Source organism: Python bivittatus, unplaced genomic scaffold (genome assembly GCF_059951505.1).
Source record: "Python bivittatus isolate LINGU-HERP-01145 unplaced genomic scaffold, Pbiv_v1 ctg000700_np1212, whole genome shotgun sequence".
NCBI classification, from domain to species: Eukaryota; Metazoa; Chordata; class Lepidosauria; order Squamata; family Pythonidae; genus Python; species Python bivittatus.
This window is the reverse complement of record NW_028277098.1, coordinates 4,907,313-4,920,740: the sequence shown is the minus strand read 5'-3', so window position 1 is coordinate 4,920,740 and position 13,428 is coordinate 4,907,313. Positions and strand designations below refer to the sequence as shown.

The following is a 13,428-nucleotide window of genomic DNA, read 5'->3' as shown; positions in this document are numbered from 1 at the left end:
GGAGGTTTCTTGCAAGTTTGGGGCTGCATTTCTGCAAATGGAGTTGGAGATTTGGTCAGGGTTAGTGGTGTCCTCAATGCTGAGAAATACAGGTAGATACTTATCCATCAGGCCATACCATCAGGGAGGTGTGCGACTGGCCCCAAATTTATTCTGCAGCAGGACAATGATCCCAAACATACAGCCAATGTCATTAAGAACAATCTTCAGTGTAAAAAAGAAAAAGGAGTCCTGGAAGTGATGGTTTGGCCCTCACAGAGCCCTGATCTCAACATCATTGAGTCTGTCTGGGATTACATGAAGAGACAGAAGGATCTGAGGCAGCCAACATCCACAGGAGATCTGTGGTTAGTTTTCCAAGATGTCTGGAACAACCTACCTGCCGAGTTCCTTCCAAAACTGTGTCCAAGTGTACCTGGAAGAATTGATGCTGTTTTGAAAGCAAAGGGTGGTCACACCAAATATTGATTTGATTGGGATTTCTCTTCTGTTTGTTCACTTTGCATTTTGTAAATTGATAAACATAAACAATTATAATATATATTTTTGAAAGCATTCTTACTTTACAGCATTTTTTCACACCTGCCTAAAACTTTTGCACAGTACTGTATATCATATCAATCAGTATAAAAAATGTTTTTCCAAACTGGCTTAGAAATCCAACGAATGAAATGAAAATAGTTCCCTGACTCCAATCTTATAAACCAAAAAGACAGAATTACAAGGGAAGAGAAAAAGCTGACATCCTTTGGAGGAAAAGCAGTAACACAGCAGTTCATATTAATTAGTTCTAAGACAGTGCTAAGCAGAAACGCCAAGACTTTCAGTAAATATTCTGTTCTTACGCAATCTATATTCCAGGTCCAAAAAGCAGCCTATACAAATTATGTGTTTTTAACAAATGTGAATATGTTCCCATTTTGCATAATTGACTGTACCATTTGTTTTTCATAATTCATTCTGAGTTTGCCAATCATGCAGATATAAATGAACTGCATGAATTCTGAAGCCCTATTCTGTCTACCATTTAAAGTAGCTACCTGTCTGACCTCACAGAGCCAACTAGATTTTTGTTTGATATATAGCATACAATTTTATCTGTGACTAATTACAAATATGTAGGGGAAATGAGGGAAGGGACATCTCTAGGGCAATGAGACATGAGATGATCAGAGCCATACCTGTTCTTCTTCAAAATTTGCAGATAGATACACTCTATGTACTACTACAGTGCCTGAAGGAAAAGCCCACCAATGCGGATTTCTATAAGTATTTAAAAAACAACAACAACTGGGAGCTTCATGTTGCATATGAAGCAAATGTCAAATTTGCCTTCATGGATCTAAAATGGTACAAGTTGAACCTTGATACAAATAGGGAGAAAACTGTGGTCCAAATCCATGGGTGCTGAGGTGGGGAGAAGTAGAGCAGAATGACTTCTTTGATGTTGATTTAATGTGATTATGTGCCATCAAGCCTGTGCTGACTTTTACCAGCCATATAGATAGATTTTCTCCATGACAATCTATCCCTAACCTGATCTTTCAGGTCTTCTAACATCGCTACTGTAACTGAGTCCATCCACCTTGCTGCTAGTCATCCTCTTCTTCTCTTCCCTTCTACTTTTCCCAACATTAGAGCCTTCTCTAGAGAGCTAGGTCTTTGAATAATGTGTCTGAAGTAGGATAATTTAAGCCTGGTCATTAATGCCTGCAGTGAGAACACTGGATTGACTTGTTCAATGATCCATTTGTTTGTTTTTTTGGCTGTTTCTTTGATATTAGTCCTCCATCCCATAGAGGGATCAGAAAACTGACAGCAGGAGACCCATGGGTCTTCAGCTGCCAGTCTTGGGCACCAAAGGAGATGTTCCCCACTCTATCTCTCTCCTTCTTCTGCTTTTGGTGTGGAAAGAACCTCTACTCTGCATTACTGCCGAGGCAAAACAGGGTGTGAAAGTGCAGTTAGCGGGGTTTTTTTTTTAATCCATTCAATCGGAGACTGCCTGGACAAGTCCCTGCAGTTTCCTTGGCAAGGTTTTTCGGAAGTGGCTGGCCCTCGTCTCCTTCCTAGGGCTGAGAAAAAGTGACTGGCCCACGGTCACCCAGCCGGCTTTGTGCCCAAAGCAGGACTAAAACTCAGTCTCCCAGTTTCTAGCCTGCTGCCTTAACCACTACATCAAAGTGGCTCTCAAGCACTTCTTTAAGCCAGCATATTTTTCTTTCAGCTCCTTCACTGGACAGCAGTGCTTTGGTGTCACCATCCAGAAGAGCAGTTAGTCATGATAGCCTTCAGTCTTCCTCCTATCAACTCTCCTGGTTCATTAGCAAAGCTTCTAATGCTGGTTATTTTGGGTGCTGTTTCTGAGGACTTTTCAATGCATTGGGTTTTATGGTAATTTTAGACTGTTATTTACTATTTTTATTGTTTTCTACTGCAGATGTGTTGATGTAACTTGATGTTATTATAAGCCGCCAAGAGTTTTTTTGATTGTGCTTAGTAGAAAAGAAATAAACAATCCAACAGCAGGTTTCACAGCCAAGAATTCTTTTCTACCAATGTTTCTTGCTGGATTGCCAAGCATGTAAACATTAAAAGTAGTAAATTTAACTTTGTTTCAATTTTAAAAAATATTTTAAAGCAAGAAAGAACATTTAAGAACACTCTTTTCTCAATCCAAGATGCACTTGCCTAAATAGAGATAAGAGAGTTATTTATGCAATGTAAGGTTAGATGTTGCATCTTTAGTGGTGCAGTTCAACTCAGGAGGTCTTCTGCCATTAATCTCAATAACAGGCTATTAGTCAATGTTGCATTTGTTATTCCCACACCTGCACTGTATATTATTTATTTATTTAATCTATTTATTCCCTCTGTTTATCCAAACAAGATCATTAAGGCAACTTTTTCCCCCCACACACATATATATATTTGCACATCCCTGAAGGAAGTAAGGGCAAACTGACAGGAGATCCAAGTATTTCAACGAAAAAGAAACATGAATATTATGGATCCAGAGGAAGAGAGAAGTTAGAATTGATTCTTATTCATCTTTCTTCAGCACTACTATCCATTTAAAATAGTAAAGTTGTGTTACAAACAATGCACAGTGCACATTAAGTTATCTCATAAGTCATAACAGTAAAAACTGCAAAAGAGAAAAACTGAATTGTTTATCATTTTCATAAATTAGGTGGAGTTTATTTTACTGCTGTGACTATTGTTTAGGAAAATATATCTAGTTTGCTTTGTTTTTTCTCATGTTTTGAGATCGTAATGAATTACACAATATTACAGTGTAAATACTTCAGCCGTCTTTTTCATATTGTGCTTTGCTACTAATAAGAATGTGGTTTTCCACAAGTAAAACCTGAAACAAATGCTGCCAGACGTAATGTACTGCATTTGTTTAGAATTTCAGTCACTCTCTTTACTCTGTTGCCTTTGTTCTATCTTCAGGATTCAGTGGGTGGAATTAAGCGACTGAGGGAAATTAAGTGAGTTTTTTGTTGGTTGCATTCAGACAACTGAGACTGCTATTGGTTCTTATGCATGTTTTTATTCAGAGTGTCCCCAGGAGAAAAAATCAGTGCTGAATATCTATCTATCTATCTATCTATCTATCTATCTATCTATCTATCTATCTATCTATCTATCCATCCATCCATCCATCCATCCATCCATCCATCCATCCATCCTCCCTATTTTACCTATACGTATACAGGGACATTCTCTCCTCCCCCCCTGAAAAAAAACACACACCGGGATGTTTTCATTCTTTTTCTTGCAACTTGTATGTAATTGAAGTATGTAATGCTTCAAAAATCACTAAAGGCAGGTGTGTTCAAGGGCAGGCTAGGGAAGCTGAGGAGAGGCCTGCAGGCCCAAGAAGGTGACCGTAAGCACTCAAGGGCAGAAGTAAGAAAATCATGGGAAAAGGAACCTGTCCATGGTCATGAAAAAGAAACTGGAGTAAGAAGAGCCGGCCAATCTACTTATGTCCATAAGATTCAACAAGCAGGAAAGAGCTCTTGGAAGGTTTACTCTAGAGGGTTTTGTCTGTTGCTTACTTATATCAAACAGTTCTGAAATGTAGCATCTATTTCCCATTACTCCTTTTTTCCTGTTTTCTGGAGTTTTTTATAAGTGATATTTTATAAGTGAAAAGTTGTTATTTACTTTTGCACTTTCAGCTAATTAAGAGATAGCAGGTAAATGCATGGTTCCCAGCTAAATGTCTGGGGCAGTCAGCTTAACTTGCATGTTTATAGTTCTTGTGCTTTGTTCGTAATGAGAAATAAGGCAACACAGCAAGCAGCATCCATTGATGATCACGTCCAGTTAGTCTATAAAGACTAATATTACTATTAATATTAACCATTTCCATATACTTTCAAAATACTTCATTTGTAGTTGACAATGAAAATTCTATAAGGTTGATTAGCATTACAGTGGTACCTCGGGTCATGAACTTAATTCGTTCCGCAACTCTGGTCGCGACCCGAATTGGTCGCGACCCGAATCAAATTTTCCCATAAGGTTCAATGTAAATACGGTTAATTCGTCTGACCCCTACGAATTTGGTCGCCAACCGATTTTGGTCGCATCCCGAATCAAATTTTCCCATAAGGTTCAATGTAATTACGGTTAATCCGTTCTGAACCATATGTATTTTTTTTTTAAACCACAAAAATATGAAACAAAATACAGTACAGTGCAGTACGAAGAGAGAGAACGCTAACCTTGCTTGAGGCGACTTCTGGCGTGGAGGACAGGAAGGCGGGTGGAGAGGCGGTTATTGTTTGGAGGGAGAGTCCCCCTCCCTACAGGAAGCCACGACCACGTGTCACGGCAGGGAAAATGGCTGTGGATCCTGTTCGTCACCCGATGCGGAGTTCGCAGATAGAAGCAAAATTTTGCGAACGGTGCTGTTCATGACCCGAATTGGTCGTGAACAGAAGCGTTCGTGACCTGAGGTACCACTGTATTATCATTTCCATAGTGGAAACAGAGGACAGCGTAGTTGAGACACAGTGTAACTGAGAGACAAATACCTGGAAATAAAATATGAACCAAGAATTTCCTAATTCACAACTGGGTTTCTTTGACAATATATGACACTATATCCATTCAACCTTTCAGAGGACAACTAGCTGACTCAATGCTACATCAGAGATCACTTTGACCTCATCCATGACAAAGTACACCAAACGCGCCAAAGGAACTAATATGGCACAATGAAAACTTTTTTTTTCCACTGAAAGTAAATTCCGTAGATAGTTATTATTTGCAGAGAATTGTTCCGTCTCCATGCCCAGTATTTTAAACTTTTGCCAACAGTTAAAATATTTTTTGGCACATAGCAATGAGGGAGCTGGAGGAAAAATATACGAATGCAATAAAAGGCACAAGTCAAAACCAGGTATCCTAACTAAAGGCTATTTTTAAAAAATATGAAAAGCTATGCTGAAACATCAAAGTTACAGAAGGAAATATTTTGCAGGAGAAAGTTAACTTTGGGTTGTAAACACATCTTTACAACCCTCTCCAGGTATTCACAAACTATAAATGTGAGGCAAAATTGGAACAAATACATGTACTAACTTCTCCATTCCAACATCTCCATGTTGATGAGGAAACTTTGAAGAACAACTCTATAAACAAATGGAGGAATGAAGCTGGTACCATCCCATTTTCATTTTGCCTCACTGTATACCATTTATGAACACTTGAAGGAGTTGTTTATAAATGTCCTTTTCAACTGTCCCCTTTTCTTTAGATACAAACATATTTTATCCTTGCAAACAGAGTTTTATAAACACTGAAATCTCATGAGTTCATGAAACCTTACAAGATCTCAGCAAACTCATGCAAGCACATTGAAATCTGCCTGGAACATCATCTGAAAACTCACATAGGTATTCAGTCTCATAAAACGTGTATAAACCAAGCTATAATACTGATCTTAACAAGTTCAGGCCTGGTCAACTCATTGTTGAAAGACTGTTTGAAATTTTTACATATACTGCACTAAATTGCCTTCAATAAAACTGAATAATAAATGGAATAAAATAAAATGAGAAAGCTTGCACATATTTGTGGGGCTTAATTCTGAAAGTCCATTTCTCAAGCATCTACATTTGCCTCAGATTCTGTCCTCTTGCTTCATTAGCTTCTCTTTATCATTCACTTAAAATTAAAAGACCACTGGGGAAGGTACTGTATTATTCTTGAACATTTCAAATTATTTTGTGAGTTCAGGCAAGAAATGTCAAGGTTTCATTACTGCCACATGACTACTAATGTTGCAAGCACCGCTCCCCTTTCCCCAAATATCAGATATCCAATAGAAAGAAATGCTTTTTTTGATAAAGCACATCTGCAATGACATTCATAACTCCAATCTACTTACCTGTCTTGGGCGCAGCAAATGTCCATGTTTAACATGGAGAACAAAACCCCTTTCACAAGAAATAACACACTCCATGTGCCCCCGGCTACTGGAAGTACAGTTTGCAAGGGTAGCATGATGGATCTGTGGAAGCACGCAGCTTCCCTGCTCTCTACAGGTATGTTGGGTGCAGCTGTTGGAAAGAGAAAGGGGGCACATGTACACACATAACACAGATACACACACAGAGAAAGGGAGAAAAAATAGTCTATAGTGCTCCAAAACAACAGTAACAACAACAGCAGCAGCAGCAAATCTTGTAGCAGAGACATAAATATTGACTTCTAAACACTAAACCTCCTTAAATCAACACGAACTATTTTATTACATGAGCAGATTTCTTCTCAGCTATGGAGATTTTCAATTATTAGAAATTACTGTTTCCCATATAAATATAAGTACTTAAACAATAGTTGAAATCAACCTATTTAAAAAAAAATACTGAAGCAAACAAGTGACCCGATTCAGCCTCAATCACTTCAGGGCAATGCTTGGACCAGAAGTCTTCTCTTCCAACATTTCTGGCCAAAATGATTCCACGCTGAGCAACCAAGTCTGACTGTAGTGGGTGCTGAAGCTACCTAGCCTGGAACAACATGAGAACATAGCAAAAATACTCCAGGCTGGTTGTGCTTGCTGAAGCCACTGAACTTCAAAGAACTATGACCAGCATTGTAGGAAAAAGGTCCTCTTGGCCTTCTTCTTTAGCATGGAGAAGGATTCTAAAGCAAAACAAGGTGAAGAAAGTTGATCACTTTGCTTTGCTTTCAGAAGGAAGGAGACCATGTTTCTCATAAAGCAACAATGAAGGCTTGCTTCACTGGAATCTTCATTGAAAGGAAGCACCTACGTTTTGTACATCCATACTATTTAAAATGGTCATATTACATTGAAGAACAAGACACATTCTTTTTTAGCATGTTATAAAAGTGACTGCAGAGAAATAAAGAGTCTAAATAATGGCTTCGCTCAGTGCTCCTAAATGGAAAGCAAGTGGAATTGATGATCCTGATAACAGGGAAATAATTTGAACAGTTAAGACAGTATATTTAGCACCAATTCTGCTGGTCTGCCACATAGACTTCCTTGTGCTGAAGGATTAGCACTGTACTCAAGAGCCATTTTGTAGAAGTAGCAATAAAGAAAATGTGATGAACCACTGTTTAGTCTCCTTTGGTTGCAACCAACTGAGTCAAGCACACTGATTTAACCAAACCCTGCATCAGATCAACTCACCAACCTAATGACAGTTAAATAAGGACCTATTATAACCAACCAGATGTTTGAAAATCCTGTTATTACTGTATTCAAGAAAGCAAATCAAACAGGAAAGTTTATCAGGTCCTTGATGGGCTATGAAATGTAACTCAAAAGCCACATACATTTTTACACCTGTTTTTCTGATGGTTGACTTGAATTCTGAAAATGAGAGTGGAGAAAAGCAAATACTTGGCAGATTATTAGACATGAGCAGCAGCTCTGATGCTTTTGGACAGATCATGAATCTTCCATGCTGCAAATGGCTAAGAATCTGGACCTCTTAACTTCATGACCCAAATGTATTGCATCATTTCCTAAATAACCATATACGTATGCCTTTCTCATCTCCATGAAATTCTACATTTCTTCTTAATCTTCAGTACTAATTACATATGACACAGAATATTCCTTCCTTGGCTTGGTTTGGGTTGTTGGGTTCATCATATATCATTCTTCTGCTGATAATATTATGTGAGCATTTGTCTTCTTTCTCCATCAACCCCCCATCCTTTGTACAAGTTATATTTGAAGATCCCATTGTGTCTGCTATCCCTAATGAAAAGATTTAAAGACATTCCATCTGCAAATGAATGAAAAGCATTTGTTTGTATCAGCTACTCTGTTGTCATAGGAACATTATTTAAAAATAATCATACAGAGAAAATCAAGGACACTACTCCACAAATCACTGATTCTAGGAAAAAGATGTAACAAATGTTATGACATAAAATGAATAATTTTCAAAATTCAGCATTAGTTACAAACTGCTGGAACCCACAGAACACTTAATAATTCTATACTTACAAAAAGTTATTGAAATTGAAGAGGAACAGTATTAAAATAGGGGAGGGAGGATTAAAGAACTTAAAAAATCAGAAGGAAAGGCAGAGAGTTATTTGTGAAAAAGACTCCTAAAATATAAACAAGAAAATGATGGGATGGAGGGGAAATATGAAAAACTAATGAAACAAAGGGAGAGAAACAACAGGTAACGTAGAGCATTTTCCAGTTAACATAATTAGTGATGTTGGATTAAAACACAGTTTCAACATTTTCTTCAACTTTTTTTTTTAGTTCAGCATTTGCTTCTAACACAAACCAGCCATCAAAATTTATTTTAGCTTACTTACTTGAAAAATTTATGAGCCACTCTTTAAAACAAAAGTTTTCTTAGGGCAACTTACAAGAAATTTTTCCAAGAAATACATATGCAACTCCTGAAAACAACATTCTTCTTCAATTGTTTATTCCCAGAACCCAGATTCTGGATCTTTATTTTGTTTAAATATTAATCATCTGCCCTATTGCAATGACTTTAAGGAGGCAGGGTACAAACGAAAAAAATAAACCACAACAAAATAATACAAGCACAGCACCACCAAAACAGTAGTTAACAATTTAATATAGTTGCAACTTGATAAGAACTAGGGTCCACAGAGCTCCATAGCCAGAGAGGAGAGCTAAGTCTTCAGGTGGCACCAAAATATAACCAATTCCAGCATCAGCTTGACCATCTGTAGAGCCTTAGCCAAAAAGTCCCTCTGCTTATTCCCTATCCTGTTACCAAAGGTGGGATGCAAAAAAAAAAAGAGACCCCTGACAAATTTTGAATACTCTTGAACAGTGAGGTTGCAATCTGGTTAGGGTTTTAAAAATCATCCCTTTCACCTTGCAATTAGGCTTTAGGACTGAAACTGAGCTTTCAAAACCTAACTAGGCAGGGCTTTAGCCCTTTCTCTAGGGTTTGCCAGAAGTTTTGAGTAGATGAAAGGTATCTTCTCCTTCATGTATTTAACTATGACAGCATTGCATGTGTCCAAGAAAAGAATGCAAAAAACCTTTTGTCTGCACTTTTGGGGGTCTTTTCCAGTTCTACACTAACCCTTTTGAGATAGAACACTCAGTTATGTTATAAATTTCCTTAAATTGTTTAATCATCTCTCCTCAGAAATCATCTATCAATAGTTACAAAGGTTTACTCCAAGACTGGACAACTTGTACAGTATACATGTGAGAAATATGTTTATTTATTTGGTCAATTTCTATCCCACCTTTTCTTCAGGAACTCAAGAAGGTTTACAGGGGGATCATGTAAGATGGATGGAGAAACAATGACTAGCCCAAAGCACGCAGCAAGTTTCAATGGCTAAGGGTAGACTTCAATCAGGGTTTCTCCATTCCTAGTCCAATACCTTAACTACTATACCACATTGGCTCTCATTATGGTCTGTTCTTAATTTCATTATGAAACAAAAAACCTGAAGTTAGTTTATACCAACTGCAGTCCAATTATATTTACAAATGTGTAATATTTTGCAAGAATTTCAGTGTTTTTTAAACCTTTCTCTTTTTGTTCTTTAATACAGTTTTTTTCCATGTAATTCATCTTGTGTTATCTTATTCTTCACTATCTAAAATTAAAATTCTTCAGTGCCTAACTTAACCCTGCAACACAGATGTATATTCCAACTATACTCTGACGCTTATAGTCTTATTTCAAAATAATAATTTACACACCATTTTAAGTGATTTCTAAGATATCTGAGATATCCCTACTGAATAATTATTAAGAAGATAGAACAGAAAATAGCAACATTCTTTCAATAAGGATTTGACTGCATGTAGTTTAGCAACTGCCTCATTTAGCGACTGTTTGCAGTTACAACAGTGATGAAAAATTAATTTTGAAATCAATCCTCGCATTTATGACCTTTACAGCTGTGTAAAGCAAAGGAAAGCTGAAGTATCATAAGTACAGTTGTGGTTTCACTTAGTGGCCATTTCACTTACTGACCAAATTGTCGGTCCCAATTGTGGTTGCTAAACAACGACTAACTGTACACCATTGGTTTTGGTACAGGATACTGCGAATGTATTAATTTGAAATAATATTATTGTACATGCTTCATTTAAAAAGAAGAAACTGTGGAAATTAAATCTTTAAGAAAATAGTTAGAGCATTATTAATCTTTACATATCCATCTCCAGAATTACAAATGTCTTTTTCTGCTAGATATAAACTTCATATGTAGTATCATGTAAATTCATTCTGATAAAATTGTAAATAAATATTAAATATAATAGCAATAATACTGGAAAAAGAGTGGGAAATCCTGTAATGCATTGACTTTTAGATATAAACAAATTAAGCTACACACTATACTCTCTTATTCTTGATACCTATGGGAAAGTGTAGATTCCAGCTTTGACAAGTTTTTTTAGTTTTATTCCAAATTATATAGTCTCCATTCTTCATCAACAAATAATGAGACCAACTTTTTTTAACAGAATGTTATGCTCTCATAGGATCAGGTTATCAAGCTCAAATGACCTTCTCAAGAAATAGTGGTGACAGTTATATTTATGAAGTTGAGGAAAACCTTAGTGGATTTCCAGTTAAATGATATACTGTAAAAAGTATCCCTGTTCTTTAATCTTCTATTTTATCAGAGGTGGCCTATAATGTATTTTCTAGCAAACTCTTACTCTCTATTTCTAATTAGATCTACAACAAGATTCTCCCTCAAAGAGGTAAGGATTCTTGTTTGTGTTTCAAGTATACATCAATTTTATTTGACAAAAATTAATTCTTGTTAAATTTGCTTCATTTATCTATTTTTCCTTTTATTAACATACATACATACATACATACATACATACATACATACATACATACATATATATATATATATTCAATACAATGGAGACTTTAATACTAAGTAATGAGCTTCATACAGCAAAGACTTTGATGCAATTCACAGCAGTCCTTTTTTCAATGTTATACTCAACTTTGGATAAAGAAGTCAAATAACTTTATGTTTCTAATACTGACATCCTAAATTGTAATTCATACCGACAGAATACTTCTCTTCTCTATTTCCAACCCTCTAAGTTATCTAAAGAACAGAATGTCAATAATTTTCAATTAATATTGAATAAACATAATTGTATTGAAACAATACAATGTATCAAGATTTATAATAACATAACAAAAAGGAAAAAAATAGTTTTAGTTGTTCCCACTGATTACACCCTACTGGTATTTCAAAGGGCCCTGAAAACGTGGCTCTTTACCCAGGCCTTTAGTGAGGATCACTGATGCCCCTTCTTCTTCTTTGTTCACATACAGGTTTGTTTTCTCTGCCATTTTGTTCCTGTTTTTTTCTTTCTGTGTTTTTTGTGGTGTTTCCTTGTTTTAAAATTTTTTTAACAATTTGTAAACCACTCAGAGTTGCTGGGAGTCAGGGAGCATATAAATTTAATAAATTATATATATATATATATATATATATATATATATATATATATATATATAAGCAGCTGGATAGCATAGTGGTTAGAGCACCGCCTTTGATGCAGGAGACGGGTTCAAAGGCAAAAGTAGGGCTCCTTGGGCAAAAGACCCCCTAACGCTTCACCTGCCTACCTCAAATATGAGAGTGACACAAACTAAGAGAGTCAGGCTGGCTCGGACATCGCCTGGATTAACAAGGTCCATGTCAGATGTTGGGGAACCAGGACAATCTGATAATAAGTGGGCTACTGGAACAAACCATACATGGACAAGACAAGAGAACTTGGAATTGATGGAATGCTACTACAACAGTAGACCTAAAGAGAGGGGAAATATGAAACGTATGAGGGGACTATGGATAGATAGAAGACCTACATCCACACTGAGAGACAACTAGTTACCCAGTGCTTCAACATAATGAAGAGGAAGCTGCTCTCACAACTTGAGATAGAACAACTCCACATTACAACCTGGACTAAGCAGACCTGGAAGAATAACTGGATACACAGCCAACACCTGAAGCTGGAACGTCACTGCCACCTCCTCCATTACAGAGCACAGCAGCTGATATGAGGCACAAGATCATGGATAAACTAGCTACAGTCAACCCTCGAGACCAATTACCAAGGCTCAGTGGAGAAGTACCATCAGATAGTATGCTAGAAGAGGCCAATAGAGCCCTCCAGACAATCCCTACTACCACCATAACTCAAACCAATGAACTGGTATATGTTACAGCTGCTGTAATCCTGGAAATGCTTGGCTACACAATCAAGCAGAATAGTAGTTCATACCCCCCCCCCGGAAAATGAGGTTGGAGGCTAAGATCAAGGCAACTCAGAGAGAAGTCAGTCAGGTGGTGGAACTACAGAAGGGTGTGGGGATTAAGCATAAGACTCAGCTACTGAGAAAATACATGAGCCTGAATCCATCTGAAAGGCTCACAGCGCTGGTTGCCAGGCTAAGGAGATACACTAGAGAAGCAGAGGCCAAGAAGATAAATGCCCTGTTCTCCAAAGAACCATCCAAAGTGTACTCCCAACTGCAGTGCAACTACATAGTAACAGAAGAGCCACTAGCAGCAGAAACTGAACACTGTCCCCGCTGCTGTTCTGCATAGGCTTAAACCCCTTCAGCCAGATAATCACAAGGACTGGATACGGGTACAAGTTCAAGAGTGGAATCACCATCAGCCACCTCCTCTACATGGATGATATTAAGCTGTACTTGGGTTTGGAACAGGCACCCACTGTACTGGTGATAAGTATACACTACCACAGTTATAAACTGAAGTCTTCCTCCCCAAATGCAGTCCTACCAGGAGATAATGTGACCCCATCACTTTGCAATTCCAAGCCCCTCGAAAACTACTATGCAGTCCCTGGACACCAAAAGGCTGCCAATCCCTGCGATTAAATAATTA

The 13,428-nt window shown here is 37.3% G+C and overlaps 1 protein-coding gene across 1 annotated transcript in view; it reads right to left on the bottom strand.

The window, feature by feature from the left end:
• PAPPA2 (pappalysin 2) overlaps positions 1-13,428 on the bottom strand; it is a 153,933-nt gene that overhangs the window by 42,283 nt on the left and 98,222 nt on the right. The window contains exon 14 of the mRNA XM_088153871.1: positions 6,413-6,584. Coding sequence (XP_088009997.1) covers positions 6,413-6,584 — 172 coding nt within the window. The remainder of the gene's footprint in view (positions 1-6,412; positions 6,585-13,428) is intronic.